The 26946-nt window shown below is 40.1% G+C and overlaps 1 protein-coding gene across 1 annotated transcript; it reads left to right on the forward strand.

Moving 5' to 3' along the window:
• Positions 1-21352: 21352 nt before the first annotated feature.
• Positions 21353-25759, forward strand: tekt3 (tektin 3). Its single transcript, XM_063893973.1, has 7 exons — positions 21353-21922; positions 22511-22594; positions 22684-22754; positions 22855-22998; positions 23794-24016; positions 24880-25034; positions 25417-25759. Exons 1-7 carry the CDS (start codon positions 21353-21355, stop codon positions 25631-25633), a joined length of 1464 nt encoding a protein of 487 aa, XP_063750043.1. The 3' UTR covers positions 25634-25759.
• The last annotated feature ends 1187 nt before the right edge of the window (positions 25760-26946 follow it).

Below are 26946 nucleotides of genomic sequence, written 5' to 3' on the forward strand. Positions count from 1 at the left end.
TTGTCCTGGTGTCCATACTACGTCCTATGCAATAAAATAATGAATTTCCATTTCTTTGAATAACCACTATTTACTTTTTGTTCGTTTGTTTTTGTGAAAACATATATTCTTTAAACACACAAGGCTCATGCTGATCCTTCAGAAACGTCTGCAGGGCAAACTATTGAATTTTTCACTCCTTACTCCCCCTTATGTAAAAACAAAGAACTTCCGGTGTCCAAATCGTTTAATCTGACCCGTGTCATTTTCTTTACAAAGATATCCCAGGGGTGTGAGAATTGTGAGAAAGCCTACACAAATCTCAATTTTTGACTGACATGTTTTTCTTCTTCTACATATAAATATGGAAAACGGTTCCTGTTTGGTCCGTTTTTTGTAATTGATGCTTATTTCATGCTGCAGTAAACTAACTGCACTTTTTCTACTCATGTAAGCTCCAGAAATAGTGCTATCTATACTAAAGCCACCAAATGTTTCCTAATCGCCCAATTACAATAACATCCCCTTATGGCTTCTCATTTACACAATTCAGCAAATAGCACACACAATGTATTTGCATGGGCAGCTAAGAGGATTTCTAAACTGTGCTTTCAGTAATGCGTCTTCTTTGTTTCAGTCTGGAGGAGGACAAATAGCAGGATCAGAGCGGTGACTCACATGCAGCGAGCACGTGGAACAGTCTGTGTTATTGCCAGGGAGATGAAATATCCCACTAAAAGATTAATGTCTGTGTGCTCTGCAGTAAATCTTTACCCGGCTTTTACTCCTGTTTGATGTTCCCCGTCTACACCACAGCGTGATGTCTATTTATCTGTTGTATGTCTGAATTAATGAACTACAGTGCAATAAAGAACTATTTTTAAAGCTCTTTGAAATGCAGTTCTACAACTCTTATACTACTTGTTGTTTTGGTTTAGGTCCTGTATATCTGGCATTTAAATATGTGGAGCATTAATACACCGCAATGTAAACGATAAAGATGAATACGTTGTGGTTTAATAAAGGATTTATTGTTGTGTAACCTGGGTACAGATCTAACCTGCTCCCCATAGACAATGTTTTTTTGTATCTTTGTGAACTTGCCTTCGAACTCAGGCAGAATTGCTGTAAATCGTTTATGAAGCGGAGTTTAGACATACCTACTATATTCAGTGCCGGCGCTAAGGGGGGGCATTCGAGGGCCGTGCCCCCCCTAGCGGTCATTGATGCCCCTCCTACCAGCTGTGAAGCATATTCTCGATCTGTCACAATCGACTATAATTGACGCTGAGTTCGAAGTTGCTAAAGAGTTTTTAATGTCACAAAAGCAAGCAAGCCCCCCCCCCCCCCCGCCCCCGCCAATGACCCAATGCCCCTCCAGTAGATCTGCTCTGGCGCCGACTCTGACTATATTATATTGTACGCTATTTTCAAAATACTATACTGCGTTGTTTTTGGCGGATGTTCTATGTACTGTAATTGTTTTATTGATATTTTCGAAATACTGTAGGCTACATGGTTGTTTTTTCTGAGATGTTCGACATAATATACCATTCCTATTTATTTATGCTATGTTGTTACTTCTTTTGCAGGCTTTTAACATACTTTATTATTTAGTTTTTCTTAAAATGTCGACATACTATACTATGCCATTTTTAAAAATATTTGTTATATGCTATACTATGCAGACTTTTAAAAATATTTTCGACATGTATTTTGGCATATTTTCGACATACCATGCTATGCTTCTTTTTAACATATTTTGGACATAGTTTAGTTTTTTTTTAAATACAGACATACTGTCGTTTTCTGGAGTTTGTTCACTTACTATACTATGTCATTTTTCTAATACTTCTATATTATTTTTACATTATTTCGTTATAGTTATAGTTTCTTATAGTTTGTACTCACCTATGTTTATTTTCTGATATTTTTGAAAAACAACACTGATTGTTTTTTTTGGACATTCTTCACCATGTCTTTTTTCCGTAGCCTACATTTTGGACATTCTATTATAGGACGTTTTTTATTTTTTTTTATTAGACATACCATACATTGACTTTTTTTTGGCATATACACAGTTCTTCATACTTTATTGTGACTTCTTCTTTTGACAAAAATGTTCACAAAAACTGTATTATTTGGTTTAGTAGTTTTGAAAACTGTACTTACCAGAATGAAAAAAAGCCCTTGGTTGATGCAGCAATTTGCCTTTCACTGTTCCTCCTTTTATTTGCACTATCTAATTATGGCCATTAGATGGCGCTGAGTCGCTGTTGTACAGAAACTATTTTCCATTTTTAACCACTAGTATGGCTATGGCTCTACATTTACCTGGCATCTAAAGCAGGACAATACACATGTGCGGATGCAGATGTCATTTTTCTCTATAGAATTTTAGAAAAACAATGAATTTATTTGTTGATTGTGAGATTATTTTCACAATTACGCCCTCACAGCATAAGGGAACATTCATGTGTCGGATTTGACCCTCTTATTGTAACTTCAGTATAGATCAATACATGTAGAACAAACATTAATAAACCAAATGATGAAAATAAATGTAACGTGTCAGGCATACATTTTGTTGGTTTACTTTAGCTTAATTTCTGTTTAATATTCAATAACTGTTTCCATATGTTAAGAAATTATTTTATTATACAATTATATTATAATATTTTATTATTAAATTATAAAATGTATTATACTTGGCTGATAAAGTACTTCTGTTGTACACATGCACATGTTTCTTTTGTCTGCAGAAATATCCACTTGGAAATCAGATGTTTACACAGACTTGAATGCTGATAAGTATTTATTTTATATAATTCATCACACATGTGAAATCAAACACCTGTGAAGGGCTTTATGGAATACAATCTATAAACTGTTAATAAGAGAAATCCCTGATGCTGTAACAAGTTTAATTCACCGTTTGCTACTGATCACAGGATTTCCAAGTTTCCAATGAATCAAAAATACTTTAAATGCCTTTTTGTTTTTTAAATCTCTTCTTAAAATTCATTGACTATAGCTGACTTGCTTTGTGGTTTGTAATTGTTGGGTGTTTGAATACAGCCTGTGTTTTTGAAGAGATTCTTCAGGAGAACCTATTATGTTGAGTCCTTTAATGTAGCCTCACCTAAATGCACCTTTGAACAAACAGTGAAAGTCTTTCCTAGACAAATCTACAATCATTTCTTTCTTTATTTAGTCTGAGCAGGCCTGTTTTCCTTGTAATCCATCATTTTATCCTGTAATGAGACCAAAATTGTATTCAAAAGCAAGCATTAAAAGCATCTGTGTACCTTTTGTAATTCATGTGCACATGGAGTAAAAACACATGTTGGTTAGTTATCTTTGGCCCATATCGTGCTTTACTGAAGCTATGTTACACATGTGATACAGCTGTTTTTCTCTCAATATGAATATGATAGGGAGTTGCAGAGGGTGTGATTTCTGTTTATGCTGAAAAAACACAAACCAGATTCAAGTATAGATCATCAGCGAGAGGTCTGAAGCCAACCACACACCTCAAACACTAAGCTATTTAGTTCAGTCGTGGTGAGCCAGTCTGAGCTAGCCAATTAATGTCTCCACATGAGAGAATGATCAGACAAACCGAGATGAGTGCATAATGAAGCCGTCCCTTTAATGTGTGTAAGTGTACATGGAGTTGTACTTGAGGTTACTGCAAAAGGAATCCAAACAACCACTGACAACACGCGGGAGAGACATTCTACAGAGAAGAATAGCTACAGCTGATAAGGGTTCCCCCCATATAAAAATGTAACTTTTTAGATAAGGGTCCCACACTTAGGTGGCTGTATGGGGTTTACAAAACACCACCACTGACCCAAATACTACAGAGGAAGACACCTTTAAAATGATCAAATCCATAAGATTTATTACAATCAAACATGGGAAATATACAAATATTCATCCTAGGTTGACCGGCAGTAACACAGCAGTCCCCACACCAGAGGCTTCCCTCTTCTGCTGCCAAACTGGAGCTTTAAGACCTTCCTTCTCTGCACCTCTTTATGCACCTCGTTTCAGCAACACAGCACACCTGGCCGTAACACCTCCAGCCTTATAACAATGAATAAATAGAAAACTAACACATACTATTATATTCATTATAATGAATGTGGCATTTATGTGACAGTTAACAAGGCTGAAAAAGCAAAAGCTGTAAAGCAACTGATTAAATCACACAACAGATTTGGGATTACTGACAAAAGGTGTGAACCTGGGTCAAACATGGAACAACAAGATCTACTCGTAAACATATGACAAATGTGCGAGGGTGATGACGTCAGAGCATCTTCCTATGTGCGGAGGCTGAGCCCCGGACAGCACCGGCCCAATTTAACCCCTTTGTTCCCTCTGCAACAACTCTGTTTATATCCTCAGTCATCATAAAGGTTGATTTTGAAAGCTGTTTGAAATTATCCTTCAAGTTTAGGTCCAAGGTCTGGTGCTCATAAATTATAATTAAAGAGCAGGCAGGTGTTTTTTTTTCCTCATCCATTTAGTGATTTTTAGCTGAGCAAAGCACATTTATGTGAAGGGATAACAGCTGCACATTAAGGGCTTCATTGGAAGAATAATAGCAATTCGGAAACGGCCCTACGTGTATAGGTTTGACTGCTAGAAAGCCTTTATTCTGGCTCTGGTTATTTTTGCAGGGGCCTCAAGCTCTGGGAACCATCAAAAAGAGAATATTTGTGATGCACTGTGATGGAAGTTTGTCCATGTGGCAAAATTAATTGTTGCCGAGCTGCTCGATGGGGAAAAAGGCCTTCCTTGTGGTCTTTAACTATGGGTGTTGACCACCAGCACTCATTGTGGTGTAACCCATTAATCACGCTGCTTCCACGTTGCTGCTGCTGAAGTGTTAATAAGCAGCAAAATATCTATCTGTGTCAATGTTGTATGATATGTATGGCAAACTAGTGAATCAATATAGAATACAATCAACAATTAAATAATGATTAAATGAAGAAAAGAAAGGAGGAAGTATTATATGCATAGGGGGGCCTTGGATACTGGTGTTTGGGAACTCATGGAGTATAGCTTGATGTGATTATAATACACTTAGTAAAGTGGTGAGTGTTGGTATGTTAGATATAAAGGCCATGTAAGGTTTTTGGTCACCATGACAGTGTAATTCGTTTACAGGGTAACAGGTTGGGGCCTATACATTAAAGACTGTCCAAGTATATTTTTTTCTGTTTGGAGTGAAGCTAATGTGGCAGAAACGACCCCAACCTTTGTGTCTTTAATCCTGAGGCCAAACAAAAAAGTCTCATTGTACAGTTTGCCATAACAATTCATAAAATAAGTTAAATTACAATTAATCTTAAAAATCTTAAGAAAATAGTCACAGTGTAGTATGTCCTAAAAATAACAAAGTCATGGTATGGTATAGTTAGAAGAAACATAAACAAATCATAGTGAAGTATTTCATGAGAAAATGTAGAAAACTGTATACTTTGTCATAAAAAATAGCATCCATCAGTCTTGTTGTTACATCATTCAAACATGTTAAATACTATACCACATTATAATGAAAAAGTCAAAGTATAGTCTATTAAAAAGACAAAACATTTCAAAAGTATAGTATCCTATAAACCAAGAAACCAGACCCCAGAGTTGAATAACTATCAAAAATCTATAATGATGACAGTAAAGGCATGTCAGAGTCAGAATTTAGGTCAATTCAGGCCGAGAAGGAAACATACACAGGGACAGAATACTTTAAACTTTGGAACAACAACATTAATTGTTGTGGGTCATGGCGATCCTAAATGTCAAATCTTTTGAAATGCTAAAAACCTTCAAAGCACCTGAGATATGACATTTTTAGATAGTGTTTGTTTTCACAGAATGTGTGGTTATAGAGCCCTGACATGCCACAGCTTTGCAACACCACGTTGACATCCTGTCTGTTACCACTGAAAAACACGGACGCACAATTCCTTTCAGTTTCCTCGTCTTGTTTCCTGCTGTCAGTCCCAGGGTCCAGGGCCGACACCCTTCTCTTCCCCCCTCTGGGATTTAACCTCTTACAGGGTGGAGAGGGTCAGCTTCCTTCCCCAAGAGGAGGCTTTGAGGGAGAAAGGGAGGGAGGAACAAGGCTGGCTACATCTTTTTTGCCTTGGGAGGAGGTGGCGGAGAGGAGACCCAAGATATTTACAGAAAACACAGGCGTGCCCCGCACATTCTCCCCCTCTGAAAGAAAAAGCCGGGGCGGAGTTCGAGAGGGATTTCACAACGAAACGCAGAGGAGGAAATGGACTGGACGGATACTTCACTACTCCATCATCTGCACCTCCCTTTTCCCTCTAGTGTTTATTTTTGACCAGATGTGCATGTGTGTGTTCATCATTTCCTTTTAAAATGTTCTGTGCTCTGTTTTACAAGGACAGAAAAACTGATACACGAGAAAGTCAGTCGCCATAATAAAGACTTAGATAAAGATCAATTGCTCCATACATTACATGACATTGCTAATATAATAGCCCACTATCTCAATTTCTCTACAGTTATATTGTAGACATGAGACAGTAAGAAAGAGACATTGAAATTCTCGAGTCTAATCTCACACATCTGGGACCTGCCTCTTCATTCTGGACCTCTGCCTGAGAATGTAGTCCTCATTGAATCTCACAGGGGATTTCCTGTAGGATGAATCACTGGTTATGCTCCAAATGGGCTGGACTATATTGGCCTGAAAGAATCCAGTTTTCTTTATCTTATGTGCATTAGAAACTTTAAAAACAACAACCCATTGTGACGTTTATATGCCTCATTCAGGATTCCTTACATTTACTTAGCAAAATGAGCTGGTCTTCCGTTGACAGACAGCGGTCACAGCCACTGGCAGATTAATGAGCCTTTTAGGCAGCCATTCTCAAACCTCCGACTGGCCTGTTTGGTCATAGATCACCAGAAAACGGCTGGCTCTTTGGATGGTTTTCTCTAGCAATGGAAAAGGAGCATTCCCCATTCTGGAAAGTCGGTGCAGAACAGGAAGTCTTACAAGGCTTTTTGTAGGGTTTTGCTGGAGAACTATACAATTTCCGCAATTGAGACTGACACTAATGCCTGGAGTGAGCACTGTCATTGGTCCTGCCTTAAAAGAGTCACAATTCCAATTATACTTAATAACTCATGCATTAACTAATTTGCAGCATAAACTAAAACAACGGTGGTGGTATGAATAAGGAGGGATACACACAATTCTTTAACCATAGAGGAATTCAGACGGTCAACCTCGATCCATCTGATTTCCAGGAGCCTTTTTGTGAAGCGTGCAAACGGCAGAGATGCTTGCACGAGGACCACACAAAGTGAAATCCCACACCTCCACTTGAGGTAAAGGGTTTATTTACATGGGCATGTACTGCAAATTTAAAAATCAAATACATCTGAAAACAATTTCTCTTATGAGTTAAACCAATGCCACATCTCAGGAAAAAGAGGCACTGCTTGGTTTGCATGACCTCAACTACCATAAGAAAAAATGGCAGAAATTCAACTTCTCTTCAACTTGTATAAAGGACTTCAACTGAGAGATGTCAGATGTTGAGTGTATAAGAAAACAGCGGGACAATGCATATTTCTCTCTCGGCAGTTACTGCTCCTACATACACATATTAAACACTAGCTACAATGTACCTTATGTCAAATGCCCACTCTCATGCCTAACACAGTAGACAGAGGTGTTGCTTAGGCAAACTCTACTCAGGAGACTTAAATCTACACCTCGGCACATTCCTAGCGTTGCTGCAGAAGGTCAAAGGGCCATTGATGGATTGGCGTGAAAACAGAGCTGCTATTTTGAAGGAGTGCAGTGAAACATGTTCGGTGGAATTTATAACCCCTGCAGAATTTATTGTACACACTTAACCATGTGAGGTGTAGATGTGGAATATTTACCTCACACCACAATAGTGCTGACTAATGCACACTGTAAGATACTTAGAGGCAGCAAGGAATTAACAGATGAAATGATACCCTGGGAGCAGAATCATTATTAATAAAGTTAATTGTCTTTCATTAATTTGAATTCGAAAAAATATGACTTAACCTTTAGTTAAATAAAAAATAAAAGTATATTTGTGTTTGAAAATGTAATATTTAAACAGGAGTAACAAAATGTTTACATTAAATTTGCATTGTGGTGCGGCAGAGGCCACTCCTAAATGTCACTATAAGCTTGGTCTATTGCATGGCTTCTGGACATATTGATACTGAAATTACACACCACACACAAGCCGCGAGCTAACTTTCCAGCGGCCGTTGCCGTTAGCTTACGGCCGCTGGAAATTGTTCACTGTTTGACTGTCACACAAGCAGCTGATGCATAGGCCTACTGCCAATCCCCACATGTGAATGTGTTTCAGTCTGAATTGACGCTGTTTGGCATCACAACGCTGTTATGAAAGGTTCTTTGGTATAACACGGGTGATGTTAGCATAGCAGCCGAAGCTAATATGACTATCTTGACTTGTTGCTATGTTATTGTGAAGCCGTTTTCTACAGGCATATTTTACCTGCGAAGAATCATAGCTTAATCAGGCTCTAGCCTTCGGGGAGCGGGGAAAACATGTTAACATTATAGTTGCGTTTGTAACATCTTTTATTGAAACATGACCGGTAAATTCCGAATTTGTCCGGTAAAATAAATTATTTCCGGACACTTGAACGGCTAGAAAAAAATCTGAGCGGAAACCCTGGTTTTCCGGCTTATGTTATATTGGTTGCGCATTCACGTTTTGGTTGGAATTTGTGTTTTAGCGCCTGTCTGTTCAAACCCCCACCCCTAAAACAGCCATGCCTGCCAGATTGACCAAGTCTTCCATATGAGCTATGGGCACCTCTGCAACGTCACTGCAAAGAAAGTGAATGACTGACACTTTGTATGTTGTTATGGATCATTTATATTTGTTTAAATAATTGTGCCATCACAAATTCCTATGCCTTATTTAAGGGCAGAGTTTCTGAAGAGTGGCTGCGCATTTCACTGTGGATTGAACCTTTATTATACTATCAAAGTATTGATATACCTGCTAGACCTGTCATGTAATAAAAATGAATACTAAAAAGAGGTGGAAATTTCCCTTTTTGCAAAATGGGAACTTTACATCAGAACTTTTCCTTTAAAAGAGATTGAGTTGTCCCAGGAAAGGCATAGATGTGACCTTTTGCGTGCATAAATACATCTTAAACTGGATTGAAAGTGTTTACATGTGAAGCATATTTTCATAAATCCATGATAGATTTTCAGGGCTCTAAATACATGACCAGGAAGCATAACTTATGAGGACTAACAGTAGCGGCGACCTGTCTGATATCTTGTTGACTGGTTTCCTGGACAAATGCACATACATGAATGCAAATACACCTAAGCGTCCTTTTCATATTATTTGAGTGGCAAACCTTGTGGCTGTAAAATCCACACAGTAAATTTCAGACACGTTTAGAGGGGTGTATTTATAAATGGCAAGCCCACCCTGCCTGGCATGCTTCAGATGTTTTGGCTGTCACCAGAACTGGCCCCAATAAAAGGCAGGCAGCATTCCTAAGGCTAGCAACATTGGATAGAAAAGAGCCAACATTTTTCTTCCCACTTCTGAACTAAAAACATATTAGCTTTTCACATATCTTTCCATGAAATGTGTCTTTCTATTCCAAACAAGGTTGTGATATCGAGTTCTTATAAGAAACGTTCCCTTGTTGACAATAAGAGTGGGTGTGTCTGCCATGTTGACTGGCATAAGTATATGTCAGGTCACAGGGGCAGCACCTTCCTCTTTAGCATGTCCAGAAAATCACTGCCCTCTCCCTTGTTCACTCTCCCTCTATCATTTCAAACACAAACATTAGGCACATTTGGCTGCAGTCCCCTGGCTATGCAAACTTTCCATTTCTCCATCCATGTTTTCAAATAGAAACATCATTGGTGCTTATTTTTACTCTACCAACACTTCATCAAAAACACACTGTAATGCAGGACAACAGCTTATGTCCTAATCATTTGAAAGCACTTATAATCAAGGAGAGCACAAAGTGGAAAGTTATGGATTCGTCATTGTCTGAGCAGCACTCTGTCTGAAGGGAAGGTTTAAACCATTTAAATGGGTTATTTTGAGGCCAAATCTTAATTTAATTGAATCTTAATCAGATCAGGTTTCCAGATGTCCGACTCAATAAATCCACCTCATAACGATAAAATGTCTGCTAGTATTACAAAAGGCCCTCTACAAAGCAATGGTTTGTCTTGTTAATGTCATTGTTTTCATTCAACTTTAAAAAAGCATAAACATATTTACATTTTCCACAAGCTTATGGCAATTAATACCCAACTGTTACACCAGTTCCAATATTGTGTTGGCTAAATGCCTACCACTACACTATAGCTTTGACTGCATAGCAGGAAACTAAATATGTATATATACCTGTGCATGTGTATGGAAAAAGTGTACAGTTCGTGGTGTATACAGTGCAGGCCAGGATGCCTGGTGACTTCCTTCCTCTTGTATTAGTTGAGGAATTTGCAAGACCTGGCATTAGAGTCAGGAAATTTGATTTTAAAAAGAAAACTTTCTCTTATTTCCTTTTCTTTTCCTTGTTTACCTTTTTATCAATTTGGCTGAAACTACAACAGCAAGGCCAGAATAAAGAGGTCATGGAGGCCATGAACCTACAGTAATGTATTTTGCTTACATCGTGGGTATATCTCTCCTGAAAGAGATAACAAGATTAGGTCCTGCTTGCTTAGACAACATACTGGACCCTTAAGAGCAATAATAATCTGCAAAACAAGAACCTTTTATCTTTATCAGTCAGGAGCAGGGTTGGATCTTTGGTCCGTGTGAATATCCTTTGAGAAGATGAATCACCTCAGAGTTGGTCAAGAGTCCGAAGCCTTTGAAGGGGGAAAGCCCTGTCTGCTCTTCATTTCGACTAATGATAGACCAGGTAGCTAAAGCTCAGTCAGCTCCAAATCCAACCTCAAATGTATATACTGTACCTCATATTGACATCCTTCACTCTCTGTGTTTCTCCTGCTTTAACTCTTAACATGAAATCTTCTTCCAAGACTGTCAGACATGTAGCATTCTGAGAGGTTGGCCTGCTGACATAACCTGCAGGTTGTGTCTGAAAATGTCCAAAAGCTTCAAGGGGGCAGCACACAAAGGTAGCACTGTTCTACTCATTCCCACATATGAAATACAGGGGGCAACAGGGAGTACCTTTGACAGGGAAAAGTGTACTGAGTCCTCTCATCTGCAAAGTTGACAATGTAAATCCTCTTATTTGTGGCTTTGTAAGTCTTACTATTTTGACTCTTTCTAGCACAGTTCCATTTGCCTCATTCATTCCACTGTTTAACCTCTTTAAGTATCTTCATTTCTTCTTTATTTCCTCCCTTCCTTGTCTCAGTATATAAGATTATAAGCCCTCTTCAGCCAACACATGCCCTTTTTCCTCGCTCTTCCTACACTTTCTCCAAAGAGTATTTCCCAAAAATCCTCTTCCCACTCCTAATGCTCATAATAGTCACTCCCACAGGACTGTGGTCTGCAGACAGGGGGATGGCGGCGGGTGTGAGGAGAGATGTCGTATTACATCATACTGTAGTTGCTTCATTGAACTGGGATGAACCATGTGTTTGCATTGAAATGACTGTGCATCACACATGCATTCACACTGATCTGCAAGCTGCAAACATAATCACAACAACAGTAGGTTGGTGGTATGATATCAATTTGAAATGTAGGAGAGTGTTTGGTGGGCTTGTCCTTTTTCTCCATTCAGCATTGGCAGATTGGAGCATAGTGGGTGTTTGGATTGGTGAGACAGTTAAAATGTGTGACACATAGCAGGTCTTTGTTTGCCTCAGCAGACAGAGGGCACGGGGCTGCTATGGTGGACAGCAGCCAAGATAGCTGCAAGTTATTGCTAATAAAATACACCAAATAAACAATGCAGCAGGAGCAACTCCCTCATACTGTACATGAACACGTATGCCGCAGTTCCTCTTCTGCAGACCTTCTAAGGACAAGAGAAAAACATGTGATTTATTTCCTGAGCAGACGCTGTGATTACAATTAGGTTTTTTGTACACAGATCAGGGTCACACAAGGACCGCTGAGCCATCAAGCTCCCAAGCCACTCACTAGTAAAAAATACCAAGTCTGCAGATTAACATCAACGATCTGGAGTCAAGTACCCAAAGCAATATATCTGATTTGTTCATAAATCTGGTCATGTCCAAAGTATGTTTTTAATGCTGTTTGGATAGGAGATCATTTGAGAAAGCAAAGATGACACAGTGCTAAATGATAAAGCTGTGTGACTGCAGAATATTAACTACATATTTTTGTTTTTGTATTTGCCGAGTGGCCATACATCCAGTAAAACAAATAGAGGAATGCATGAAACTGGTTGAGGCACTCATATAATTTCACCATACACAGCCTTAGAATGAAGGCAGACAGACCGGTGGACTGCAGCTGTCCATGGGAGAGTGTAAAGAGGTTTTCCAACGTGAGGAGGGTGAAATCCAGCCTCAAGTGCAGCTGTGCTCTGCTGTCCTCAGCAGCCAGGATCAACTATGCGGGCATGTGATGCCGGCGCTGGGTAAATGAGGAGAGAGAAGAATGAGGCGGTGAAATGTTGAATGTCTTCCTCCGCTTCCCGCTCTGGTTGCGAGAAACTTGCAGTGTGGTCAGAGGCCTTGGGTGGTCGCTCAAAACCCTGCATGGAAAGAAAACGTGTGTTCACCACAGCAGTTTGTGTAACACACAAAACCAGAGCGGGGAAATTGGCCGCACTTGCACGGAGGATTAGAGACATGAGGAACAAAATTGGGACCCAAAAATTGTTTACTAGAGCTAAATAATTTGGGGATATTGCAAATTGTTGTCATTTTAGGTGTCAAGCAAGGCTAGTGAGTTTTTGTTGGTACAGATATTCCATTATAATTGCAACTCCAAAAGTCTCAAAGATGAAGAACTTGAGAAAAAACAAGCTCTTGGCTTAGTTGTAGTAATAGACTGAAATACAAACAAAAAATGTGATCAGCTATAGGTTTTTATTTTGATTTAAAAGCAGATTTTCCCCTCCACTTTTTTTATTAGGGTCTAACTAGCTAAACCCTATGAAATGGCCCACTGAGCACAGTGCAACGGGTCTGATCTTTGTTCTGCCCTCACTTTTGCTGACCTTGACTCCTCCCATTGAGGTCAATGTGCATTCCCAGCTGCTGCAGCTTGTCCTGTCCCACACAGATGAGGGTGTATAGCTGCTGCAGATCCACCAGAGTAATGCACTAACTCACAGCTCATGGCAGCCATCACGTAGCACATACACCTGCCATACATGCACACAGTCTTCATCATAGAACACCATCATAATAGAATGGACTGAATGATGTTATATGATGCACTATATGCTGCAGAAGTTGCCACTTGAAACACAGCTTTTTTTTTTTACAGCTGGATTCTCTGTGTAGAGCCCAAATTGGTAACCATGTGACCATAACCTATTTATGACATAAATTCTATTTTGGTATCTCTACTGAATAAATGTCATACCAACAGTTTGATTCTGATAACACATCCTACATCCTTGGGCCTGGAAAAAAAGGTAGCACAGCAAAATTGTTAACCACAATCAGGATCTTCCACTGCATCCATCTATGAGGATGTGAAGCTGCCAGGAAAGATAAATTAAATTCTCTCAAGACCGCTAAACAAGTGTACAATAGCCCCATTCTATTTCAGACCAAATTAGGGAAAAGGGGAACAATTTGAAAGCTTGTGAGGAGCTGTCAACCAGATGCCTTTGGCATTTCAGAGGGAGAGGGAGGGTGCAGGGGTTGGAAAATGCCTCTGAACAAAAAAGCCATGGTTTCAAATGCCTTTATCCGCCTTGTGGCAGTAAATCTGAATCTTCCTTGGCCTTTTGTTTGGCCAGAGAGAGCCACTGGACAAGAATTCAGACGGGGTGCATCTGCAAATGAGAACCGGTCAGGGATGTTTTATGCAAATATGTGTTTCAAGGTCAAGTGCATGCAACACAACCGCAGTGGACAATGGCCCTTTATGCAATTAAACTAAGAAAAAACCACAACCATTCTTGTTACAGAGATCATGTTGGGGTTAAGTTTCACTTTTCCACACATGCTGTGAAATACTGGCATGACTAAGTCCGGTAGCTAAGAAGCAGCTAAGAAGCTGCTAAATGGCAGCAGGGTTACATTGCAGCAGGGTGTGTCTCTCTGAAGGCCTAACATGAGAACATGCCTTTGAATCCATCCGATATCTCATTTGATGCACTATGACCTTTGGGAGTACGCAAGCAGAATGCACGACTGGAGAATGCTGTAGCCGCAGCTGTGTATATGTTGAGTGTATTTGTACTGCATACCTTGTGTCACTATACAGTTCACATGCTCGCAAGACCGAGTCAGACTAACTGTGTTGGGTCTTTTTATTTCCTAAGTTACGAGTTACACAGAATACACATCCTTCCATCCCAGAATACAGTTGGTGTTCAATAGGCCTTTGGAATTTCATTTTCCAGAAACATTAGGATTATAACTTAAAGAAAAAATAATTGAGCTTCAGTTTTTTCAATTTTTTGGCAGCAACTCCAAGAGTCAATGTTTAACATGTAATAAAATAACTGTCACATCATCAGCAAAACCTTTTCAGTGAATTCATGACAAAAAAGAAAGACATTTGGACTTTTATTGCAGCAAGTTTCTCCTCTGGGAGACAACAGTGTGTTTGAAAAGCTGTTAATACTGTATCCATCTGGAGCGAGAAGCCCCTGTCCCATGTTCCAACCCTTGTTCCCATGCTGCCAAGGTCCAGCTGTGCACAGTCTCCCATCAACAGTGACAGACACCTCTTTGTACAGAGGACATAAGATCATGACCAGCTATAAAAAGGGTACAGAGAGATCTGCGGCAAATGGAACATTTAAAAAGTGATTAAAGGGAATGGTGGGGGAGGAATATGGAAAGGGGCTGGAGACAGTGTGTGAGATAAAATAAAGGGAAGGATAGGAATTAAGGCACAGACGGTTCCCTTCTTTATTTGTCTTTCTGGCTCTGATGCTTAATGCAGTTTGCACATCAGCTGGCCACATGTTGAACATGCCTCTTTTCACACTCTAACTCCTAAGTGACACCAACATGAGGAATGCAGGGTCCTTCCCTCATGATTAAGGCTCCTGACTATTACTTTCAAGATCATGAGTCACCATGCAGCAATCTGAGGTTTCTATCATTCATGTTTCCCTTTTTGTCTTGCCTAGATGACAAGCACAAGCTGCATTTTCCCTAATTTGGGGGTGGAGGTCTGTGTGTGAGAGAAATACACACACCCAGGCTGAATAATTCAACTCCTGAGTCAGCACGGAAACATTAGACCTCTCTCCCCTTTATAAACGTTTGGCCCAAAATAGCTAGAATTACAAGCACCACGGCAGTTGTAACCTCACAGCACATTGTTAACTCAATTGGACCAAAGTTTCTGTGTGTCAGTAGCAAGCACGGCGCCAATCCAAATGACTCATAAATTCCAACACAGTCAGGGATTTAAACATTTAAGGACTTCATGTGCAAAAAAGAAGTTCCCTATTCCTCTGTCTGACCAGAGGTGCTGTGTTGGCGAACCTGAAAACATTTGTGGGTTTCTAGCCGGAACATTTCTAACATGGCTTATTAGAGAGGATTACAAAAAACTAAATTCATATACCATGAGCTCCATGTTTGATGCGCTCAAGATGCTACTACCTCTGCACAGAACCACAGGTATCTTTGATCTTCAAGTTGCATGACATGGAGATACTCTGGTCAGTCCTTCCTCTCATGTCCTCTTCTGCCCTGGCCTGCCCTCTCCTCCGCTCTGCTGCGCGCCACACAGTGGCTCCAGTGGAATGTGATGACCATGGACTGGACAAAGCCCTGCATTCATGACCCACCGTCCCACTCTAGAAGTCTGCGACTGGGAGCCTTGATCACAGAGTCGGGGGTGGCCTGAGTTCATGCACCCTTTCGCCTATCCTGTCAGACAAACGTTGCCCACCATATGACTTCCAGCCGCAACATCAGCCGATCCCCTCCAAATGCTGCATTTCACTTTTTGTTGTATATGATACCTTTCACAGTTAACACCCAGAAAGAAAGGCTGAGGTGGAAAACGTTCTGTTAATTGTTAAAATAATTTTTAAGAGCCACAACCAAAAGGATGTTTTCTTATGTCTGCATGATGTGGGAAGCAATTGGAACAGGAATAATTGTGTTTTTATCCAAGTACTGTTTCTTTAAGTGACTTTAATACTTGTGAAGTGGCTTTTAGTCACCATTAAACGATTTACCAGTAAAGTGTTTTATGATTTATTAGTACGCTTAATGACATATTTCCATCATGGACTGAGGAAGAGTTGATTGCTGGTAATGTGGGAAATTCAGGAAAGCTATATCCGTGTGTTTGTCCGCATTGAAATGTCTACCTCAATGCTGGTTCAGAGATAATCCCTCGAGACCAGATAACATAAACAAAGCTATACATCATACATCATCTGCTGCCTGCCAGTCTGTCTCTACTTCCTCTGCCTAAGTATCCAATACACTATCCATTTGCCTGCTTTGTGTAGGTAATATAATAGAGCCCACAGAGTGCCTCAGAGGCCTCTCCTCTAAACTTGTACACAACTGCAAACACAGTAGTTACCATGCAACCCTAAATACACATGCAAAAGGCATGCAAATATGCTAATGGATACTTAATGCTATGCAAAATGTACTACAATACATTACTTAAAATCCTACACTGTTATATACACATGGATCTGGCTCCTATAGAAATAAGTTTGGTGATAGTCAATACATCTCTTCAGTCGACAAATACCATTGAAAGCCCAATCACAAAAATATTAGCTGTTTATCTAAAGCTTTATTCCTCTGTATAAAGAGCTATTATTCTCTAAAAACTATAAGAAATATATCAATAAGCCACATGGGGGATAAGTTCCTTCCTTACCATAAACATGGTTACTGTCTTGCTATCGTGAGTACTCGTTGGCAACCAACAGTGCAGTTTAAAATAGTCCCCATCAAATTTACTATGCAATGCTTTTACTGTCTAGCTATTTTAAAGAAGGGATATACTGGTAACCAATGGGCTCGGAACTGTAGACAGAAGCCGCATGTAATTTCCATGGTATAGGTTCGACAATACCAAACAAGTTCAGTCTATTCGTTAACTGGCTAATAAAATCTAATTGTTTTTGCGGGAAATTATGCTGCTGTTTGTTCCAATACAGTCCAATGCAGTCTTACTTTTGTCTCCATGGTTGTTGCATGTCTGATGCAATTTTGCTCAGTAAAATCAGATACAAATCAGACAACGTGGTCAAGTTCTGTCAACACTATGCATACATGTAACCACTGAAAAAAATAAAGCCTCAGCAACAACTGGAGTAATTCACATTAGGAAAAGGATGGATCCATAAGGATGAGGTGGATCAGGGCTTCAGGAGTAAGCTGTCAGACCACACACCTGAGATGAGCCCAGGACGCTCCTGTTATTTTACCATCAGGATGCACCATTATCTCAGTAAGGGATCTGTATTACTGTAATCAAATGTAATGGTTGATTTCCTCTCCAGTTGTGGCTACCCTCCACACAGACTGCCCCATGCACATTTCATGAGGGGAAACTGATGCCATTATAAAGCCTGTAGCGAGAGACAAAGCTGCAGGTTATTCTGGTTAACCCATTAAACTGTGCAGTTAGAAGATCATGCTGAAATTCTGATTTTGAAAGAGGAAGCTTGGGTTTGACCACGGCGCTGGATTTAGCAGCAAGCGTGCCAGGTTCACATAGAAAGGGGTGGTATATATATAAGTGAAAACACCAGGGGCCGGAAACAGAACAGAGAAGGACTTGTATTCACTGGGTGTGAATGTTTAGAAAACACATCCTCTTCTGGTCTATTCTACCTTATAAACTGAAGGTCAATGGTGAAACGTGAAGGATGTGTCAAGGCTTTAGGGAGCCTGAGTGTGTGTGTGTGTGTGTGTGTGTGTGTGTGTGTGTGTGTGTGTGTGTGTGTGTGTGTGTGTGTGTGTGTGTGTGTGTGTGTGTGTGTGTGTGTGTGTGTGTGTGTGTGTGACTTTATACAGCAAAAAAGGACAGTATTGTTAAAGTGTTAGTTAAAAGTAATAATCTTAAAGATTTTCATCTAAACCAATGAGTAAATATTTATGTATTTCTTGATTAGGTAACAATGATGGAAACCTTTGTATTTCCGGTATACAAACAGAAAATCTTTGGCAAACTTCCAGAGAAAAAAAAATTGCAAGTTGCACACAATTAGTGGTTATTTTCCATCATCCAGTAGTGGCTGGTTCAATTTGCTCTTTAACATACTTTTGTGTGAAGCTGTGTACAGTTTTTTTGTTTGGGAAAGTGGTTATTTTTTTAAGCAAACAAATAAAGACGCATTATAACCTTTATTCTGCGAGGCCACATGCTTTTTCATCAGGGTAAAAAAAACAGTCACTCTTGGACTGTGTTGTTACAATCTTTATTGTCACAGCTAACACACCAGATTGTTTGTTTTGGTGGTGGGTTTCAGGATACAGCTTGGTATCTTTTGAGTACAGACTGCTTATGTATATATGTTTATATTTGGCAGCCTCTTAAATGTGAGTAGATAGATACAGAAGGGTTTGGTATCACATGGCTGAACAACTAGCCACTATTTGTGCAGTTCTTGGGAATCACCATAACTGACTTGTGGCTTTGGGGACATACTGTATATGTATAGGGGGCAGTTTGTGTCTTCTACTATTTATGTTGTAAAGAAAGGACATGGAAACAAAGGAGTACATATTTGAGAAAGAGAACATTCCAAAGTCCTTTCTAAATTACTGACCGATGAAATCCAAGCCTGTGTGCTGTCACCTGAGAGCAATGTGCATCATTTATTCCGTCCCCTCTGTGAAATCGTAAGCATTCATACCATGTCTTATTCAAGCCAAAATGTCAAACATTCCAGCGGCCAAAAAGCTCTGTCAAACCACATCACATATGACAGAGCATTACACTTTTCCTTTCCTGTTTGGGTCACTTTTCATCCCAAAACGACATAGAGTTTAATTACTCATTGGCTATCAAACCGTACCATGCCAAAGGGAAACATTTCTTAAATACTAGACATTTCAGGCCAATATTTAATTAAAAAGCTCTTATTTATTGTGTTTTCATTCCTATGGGTATTACAGCCCTTGGTTCAGTTTCATTTACCTGTTAGTGGATTGGACACCATGCTTGCTCCAGCAGACATTTCCACTATGCAGTAATACTCTCATGGGCCACAAGAAAGAAGTATATATAGGCCCTCATGTTTTAATGGCCAGTGGGGGGATTGACCGGGATCCACTGGTCGAGTGGACACTCACAGCTCTATCCAAAGGATGAATTTAATACCAAGGCTGGCTTTTCATGCTTTTCTGAGGTATATTTATAGTGGCTGAGGTCTGGGCGGCAAACACATGTGGGGTGGCCTTCTTCGACCCTGCCATGTTAAGGGATGCTGAGGCCACAGAGGCGGAGCAATTGTATGTCATTCCATTCTAAATCAAAACCTCCATGTTTATGACAAAAGTAGCATGACCAGCAGGTGCAAAATAGTTCACAGAGAAGGCCTCTATGAAGACTTGCCCTTTAAAATACTGGATACACAGGCTTCAGGGCAAGAAGCACAAACCAGAAAGCCAATCACATAACCATTATGTATTTGAGATGATATGGCTTGCAGTTTCAAGTGGATAATCTGACAGTATGTTAACATTTAGAACTGGACCTTGTTGTCATGTTAAAATAAACACTAATTAATTACATGCATAATTGTGAACACAGTCTGTATTGTAAACTCTAACAGATTTGGAAGGACATAAATTGCATTTTTCCCTCTATATATAATGTTCCTTTATTTAACACTGCCTACCCCAAGTATAAGTGGTAAAAAACAAATGCTGAATTGCGCAGTAGTAGGATTTTCTTCACTAAAGTAAGTATGGCTCAAAAATGTTGTGACCAGACATGATGACAACACAAACTAATGAACATGTCAGCTTTGAATAATTTGTGTTTATTTTGATCTGTCAGAATTCTGTGATAAAGATAGACAAGCTGAGTAACTCCTGGCTACAGCTACGCTTGTGTCTGTAGTGGAAACCAGGCTATCATCTGTAGGGCCCTGCCCTTCAGAACTGATTAGTGTAAATGATCCTCAGCTCTAATGGTAGGTAACACAACACAGATTATTATTCTGTGCTAAGGGAGTTTGTGTGGACTCTTCCTGTGGCATGAATCATTAAACAGGTGACTGTAATCCATACAGACAGATAGATACTCAGGTTGAGGGTGAGCTACCTGATGCTGCCTAGCGACCAACTGAGATCCTCTGCTTTGAAGACAAAGCTCAGATTGCTCAACTTCCAATGACAACATTTAAGGTAGATGACCTTTCTGAAAAGCTAACTTTCCAAATAAATTGCCCAACTAAACAGTGGGAAGGAAACATTAGTAGAACAGAATCAAAAACAGGTGGTCATTTTCACCAATGTATAGCAGCAATTGGGAATTGTAATGCCAAGGATTTGTTTTGTGTTTGTTTGAGGTGAAAAAGCAGAGTAGGATTATTTGGAGTTGTAGCCAGCCAAAAGCAGCCACACAAAGAATACAAAAGCAAACAAGAAAAATTACAAATGTAAAAATGTGCTTCACAGTGTAGTGACATTTCAATGTATTTACATGAACAAAGCAAAAGCACCTGCTCAGCATTAATCTGAACATCCCGGGCTGAGTGTTCCAGTAACCTAGAGCAACTGCTTCTGTGACAACAGAATCTTGGACGGGCCAGCTCCGGCAGGCGAGGACGGTGCAACCCCATTGGCTGGCATAATGAAAACTTGCCCATCTATTATGCATGGCAGTTTACCTTTAGTGTGTTCTTGAGCTCAATTCCAGGTAAGCACAGCTGAGAGGCAGTCTGCATGCATCAAGACCTGGAGTATCCATTTGTTCATCCTGGTAAGACATTTCTTTTTTCTTTCTTTTTTTTCTATTGCTTATTGACTAATGAAACACAAACAGGATGTATACTATACTTAATGTGTTGCCTTGGATCTATAAGTAAAATCATATATCTGCATTTAATGTCAAGACAAGTTTTAGACCTACAGAGGAAACTGAAAGGCAAATATCTGTAGTAAAAAGTTATTTTGTGATCTGGTCTCAAAAAACCAGGAGCACACTGAGACAACCCAGATATGGAGCTGATGGGATCCACTCTGACAGCCACATATGCCCGTCCCAAAACCAGCCACTTCCTCCCCGCCATCTCCACAATGGCATCCAGCTATCGTAACACCCAGCCTGCCTTGGCCATGAATCCCAGTGCCAACCTGTGGAGGACCAACAGCTATTTCAAAAGCAGCAGCTCTGTCCCCAACTGTTCTTCAATGCAGCGAGAAAATTTAGATTTGGTTCGAGCAAAGACCATGTTCTACCCATCGAACAGGACAGCGCTGTCCACGCGCTACACTCCTGATGACTGGTACAAGTCTAACATAAGCAACTACAGGGAGTCTGAGGCATCCAGGAAAAGTGCGGAGAGACTGAGAAGAGACACCATCAGGCTGATGCAGGATAAGGATCAACTGACCAGACGTACCCAGGAGAGTACCAGCAAGAACATTGGCGAGCGGCTCAATGACGTTGTCTTCTGGAGGTCTGAGCTGAGCCATGAGATTGACAACATGGTGACAGAGATAGCAGCACTCACTGACGTTAAGAGGAGGCTGGAGAGAGGCCTGGCAGAGACTGAGGGGCCCCTTCAGGTGAGATTGGAAGGAAGACATGAGTGTGTGTTACCTTGAATATTTGCAACGATACGTCTACTTTTTAAAAATGTGTATTTGTACATTTTTGGAGGGAAGGGTTACATTTTTACAAAGACAAATTGTATATGTCTTAAATTCTCTGGTCAGGCGTGTGTCCACTGCACTCATTAACAATTATGGCATTTGTGTGTGCCGTTATCTGTGGTGAAACAGTTTTGAAAAGGGTTCCTAGTTTAAATTTAGCCACAGTGTATGTCTGGTTTTTTACACTACTTTAAAATGCAGTTATTTGCTAATCAAACTTCAATTAGGTCCCCAATGTGCCCGGTAAAGAACCGCTGGTCATTTGTCTCACCCGGAGTGGGTCAACTTGACTAGAGATCTGATGACATACACATTGCTAGGCTTGGATCAAATGGCAGGAGCCTTGTCCAGGTGATCGAAACTGGAGAATACATCTGGTTCAAGGCATACTATACTTAGGAATATATATTCATAACTGCTCACCTTGAATTACACAATCAAGAAAATGCTGCACATTGAGGTACTTGAAACTCCTTATAGTCACGATCACTTTGTCAATAGGTGTCTCAAGAGTGTCTATATCACAGAGAGAAGCGGATGTCGATCGATCTGGTACATGACGACGTGGAGAAAGACCTCATAAGGGTAAAATTAAAGCTAGAGTAATGTGTGAGTTCTGATAGACACCTTGGTAAAGCAATAAGCATATGTTTATTTACCTTCACTGCAACAAGGAAGTGGAAGTCATTAAGTCATGTCAGGAAAGGATGAGGCGACATCTGGACAGAGCCATCGCTCAACTGGCGTGAGTCTGAAAAATCTATTTATGAACATTACTAAATCCAGGGTTTGACGTGTGTTTGATTGATCGTTTTGTTTCTGCATTGCTGTGTTGGGTTTCTCAGGTCAAACAGAGCAGCACAGCATGAATTGGAAAGAGACATCAGTGACAAAGTGACAGCTCAGAGGATAGATGACAGGTGTCACCATCTGAGGAACACATCAGACGGTATCGGCTACTACCGAGGGATTGAAAGACTAGACCCCTCGTGAGTACAGTTTGATGTGATCAAATATTAACTGTTCTGTTTCATCACATCAAACAGCTGTTAACAATCTCTCATGTTTGTTTAAACCAGCCTGGAATAGTTTAATTGTCAATCATAAAAAAGCCTTTGACAGACTTTGAAAGAGCTAAACAGATGATGCCCCTTTTTGTCCTAAAACTAGGTTTGAACATACCATAATGAATTTGCAGTTAGTCTACAACCTGGTGAGGCTAAACTTAGTGCTATGAGCCAGTTGCTAACATCAGCATGCTAACATGACACCACTAATATGCTTATGTTTTACAGGTATAGGTATATTAGTGAGTTTTTTTTTACTATGTTCAAAAACTTACTATAGCAAGATCGCTTGCTTAGCTTTTTAATGACACATAGTATAGCTGAAGCTGACTGAAATTGTATTCGTTTTGGAATTGGAAGTTTTATGTCTATACGTTTTGTCCTGATAAGGGTGCTGGGTTACACCAAAGTTAGGACAATTCATTCTGAGAGGGAAATTAATTTGTGGCAAACTTCATGGTAATCCATTCCAAGACGTTTCACTAAAAGAAAAACTGATAATAATGATATGAAGATCTAAATGAAGGAGGGCTTGAGTAAAAATCAGGGAATCGACAAAGTCCGCTTCTTCCTCTGGGAATTATCAATAGGACCTTTCATCACAATCCATCCAATAGTTGTCAAGATATTTTAGTCAGGCTAAAGTGGTGTTCCAACTTACAGAACTATGCAGCCATCGTTCCGAATACACAAGTCATTCTTTTTCCCCTTTGTCAGACTCTCCCTGCCGGACTCATGGTCGAAGTTCACAGACGACAACATCCTGCACTCCCAAAGTGAACGAGCTTCCTCCCACAAGCTCAGGGATGAGATCGAGATCCTTCTGAACACCACGTCCAATGAGATGTGGAACCAGTTCAACAATGCTAACGTAGCTTTCACAAACCGCATATCAGAAACCGCTGATGCTAAGAACAGCCTGCAGACACACCTGGCTAAGGTCATCCTCTTTTTTACATGACAATACATTCTTATTATGTTCTGTGTTGTGATGTATCAGACTGTCAGGTAAGAATGAAAAGTAAATCCGCCTGGATTATAAGGGAGTAGTTTCCAACAGGCAGTCACAAGGCTCTATGTTAAGGAACAAGACACAATCCATTCAGTGCTTAACTAAATGTGCATCTGATGAGAAGGGCATCATGTGTTTTCTCTACACAAGAAAACACACAGTCCATATGAGCTATATATATCTTTAAAACGCCCACATAATGTGGAATGTAAGATAAATCTTGACTGACTTCCCACTCCCTGTAGCGGACATTTTTTCCTGTCTGTAGTGGATTTTGTGAATGTTTACTGTAAAACATTCCTGTCAAAAGAGCGGCAGGAACGATGATAAATGTCCCTTTCATTGCTTGCGCCATATTCCACACTGGTTCTCATTGTTCTCCAGTTAATTGCTTGAGGTTGCACTTTGGAGAAACATTAGCTGTTGGATGGGTTTGAACACTGACAGCAGCTGTGATGTGAGGCACACAGTCCTTAATAATCCTCTGTCACCGTCAGTTGTAAGACTAGCCATTAGCTGAAATTAAATATACTTTAATATTTGGACAGAGCTGGGCAATGTGCTCAGCTGAAATCTTGCCATGTACAGTGTTTACTTGTTCTGTGCTCCTACCAGGTGGATTCTTATCTTGTTCTCTTGATCTAGTCAATACTTCTTCTTTGAGCCTAATGACCCTCTATCAGCTGACCTGCTTGTTTTATGAATGAGAAACTCAGTTGTTACGTATATGATTTAACAATGATTTGTTTTCATTTCATTTGATTCCGTATTTGCTTTGTCTCATCATCTAGACTCTGCAGGAGATCTTCCAGACGGAGATGCTGATCGAATCTCTGAAGAAGGCCCTCAGAGACAAAGAGTGCCCGCTGAAGGTGGCCCAAACCAGGCTGGAGGAGAGGACTCGCAGGCCCAATGTAGAACTCTGCAGGGACAACCCACACCATAGGTACTGTAGCTCTGCTAGTATTCCTTAAAAAAAGACCGGTCATTTGTTTTGATTGTGGTTATACTTTGGGTACACTGCTGGTGGTTCCATATTACTAGCTAGCCAACACAATAATCTGTTTCCAGAAGTGCTAAATCATTTATCATCCATCCCTATTATTCGCATATGCTCCAATATGAGTTCTCCCTTTGCCCATGCTACACCCTTTCACCAAGTTTAATCAAAATCCAGCCATGCTATTTTAACGTAATACTGCTGACTATCAGACAAGCAGAGATGTAGTTTGTAGTTCAGCATTTAAGTGTCACTCCATACCATGTTTTTCTTGGGACTACACGTTTATTTATTTCACTTCTTGAGTTGCTTCTCTTTACCCTTCCAGACTTGTGAGTGAGGTGAGAGAGATAGAGGACACCATTCATAGGCTCCAGGAGAGGCTGATGGAGGCTGAGAACACTCTGCAGATTCTGGTCAAGACCAAAGTCACCTTGGAGCACGACCTGTCCATCAAGGCCAACTCTCTCTTCCTGGACCAGGAGAAGTGTATGAGCATGCGCAAGAGCTTTCCCAGCATGCCCCGTCTGGTGGGCTATACCTAAATAAGGTTTTAGAAAAAGAGAGTCTATATTTGAGAACAAATATAATTAACTATGATAGTTTCAATGCGGTTGGAGTGATTTTAAGGGTGGCTTGGTATGAAAATGACTTAACTATAAACAATGTGTTAACCATATGTATGTATGTGGATGTAAAAAGAAAAAAAAAAACACCATTCATTGTCCCCTGATGCTTAATTTTGCGCTTTTCACTGCACACTTCTGTTTTCTTGAAAAATGCTGGAAGGATATTACCAAATACAAATAAAAAGAATAATTAATCAAAATAAATCACTGCATATACAACCCTCACGTCTACTGTAAATTGAATGATATCTAAAGGTGAGCATTGCCGTGAAAACCAATCACTTAACATGTTCTGTGGTCGCATTCAAAGAACACATTTTCTGCACAGAACATCTTCATTTACATTTAAGCTATTAACACCATACAGTGCAGCGTGACCATCCGTTTAAATCACAGTTCTGTCTTCACACTTTGGACAGTGTTGCACAATCGGTGGTCCTGAAGCAAGTGTGACAAGTAATCTTTAAAACAAATAGTTGAGATTATATTATGCACACACTCAGAGCTGTCAGTTTGAACTGACCCAAATGTCACCCTGAGGGAGTGGTGACATGGAGATACACCCTTTGTCAGGTTAGAATGGCAAACACAGAACAGTTGATTATGAATGTGGATTGTGAAGGACTTAAGCGTTTTTACCATCCTTCTTTAATGACCCTTTACTCAATGCCTCACCCATGGGAGAAGCTGTGCAAACAATTTCTACATTATGTATGAAACCCCACACCCATCTTACAGGACTTAGACCCATAACACTCACTTCTCATTGGCCTCTTTCTTTTCCCCCTTCGTATTCACCCCTCCGTTCCCGATGCCTTCACTCCAGTAGAGGGAGGGGTGGCTACTATAGATTAACCCAGACTTGATCCTGCACATTTAAAGATGTTTCCTCTCATTTTGTTTATAAAGTCAACACCTTTTGGAGCCTGAACCAACTATGTACACACACAAAAACACTATCACACTTCTTGACCCAACCCTTCCTCTACTACTGCACTTCCTGTGTAACCTTTGGCTTTACAGAGGAATGCACAAACACCAATAATGTTTGAGTTTCAACGATACGTCCGTACAGGAGTCACTGCGTCTCCAACCAATAAATTGATCAACATTATCAGAACAAAGACGAGACAACATTATTTGACTTTTATCTGGTTCCATGTGTTCATTTGGTAATTCTCTCCCCTGCAGTTTATTTATTTTCAATATCCTTGCTATCTTGAAGCACC

The sequence above is a fragment of the Eleginops maclovinus genome, chromosome 10, assembly GCF_036324505.1.
Source record: "Eleginops maclovinus isolate JMC-PN-2008 ecotype Puerto Natales chromosome 10, JC_Emac_rtc_rv5, whole genome shotgun sequence".
Taxonomy (NCBI): domain Eukaryota; kingdom Metazoa; phylum Chordata; class Actinopteri; order Perciformes; family Eleginopidae; genus Eleginops; species Eleginops maclovinus.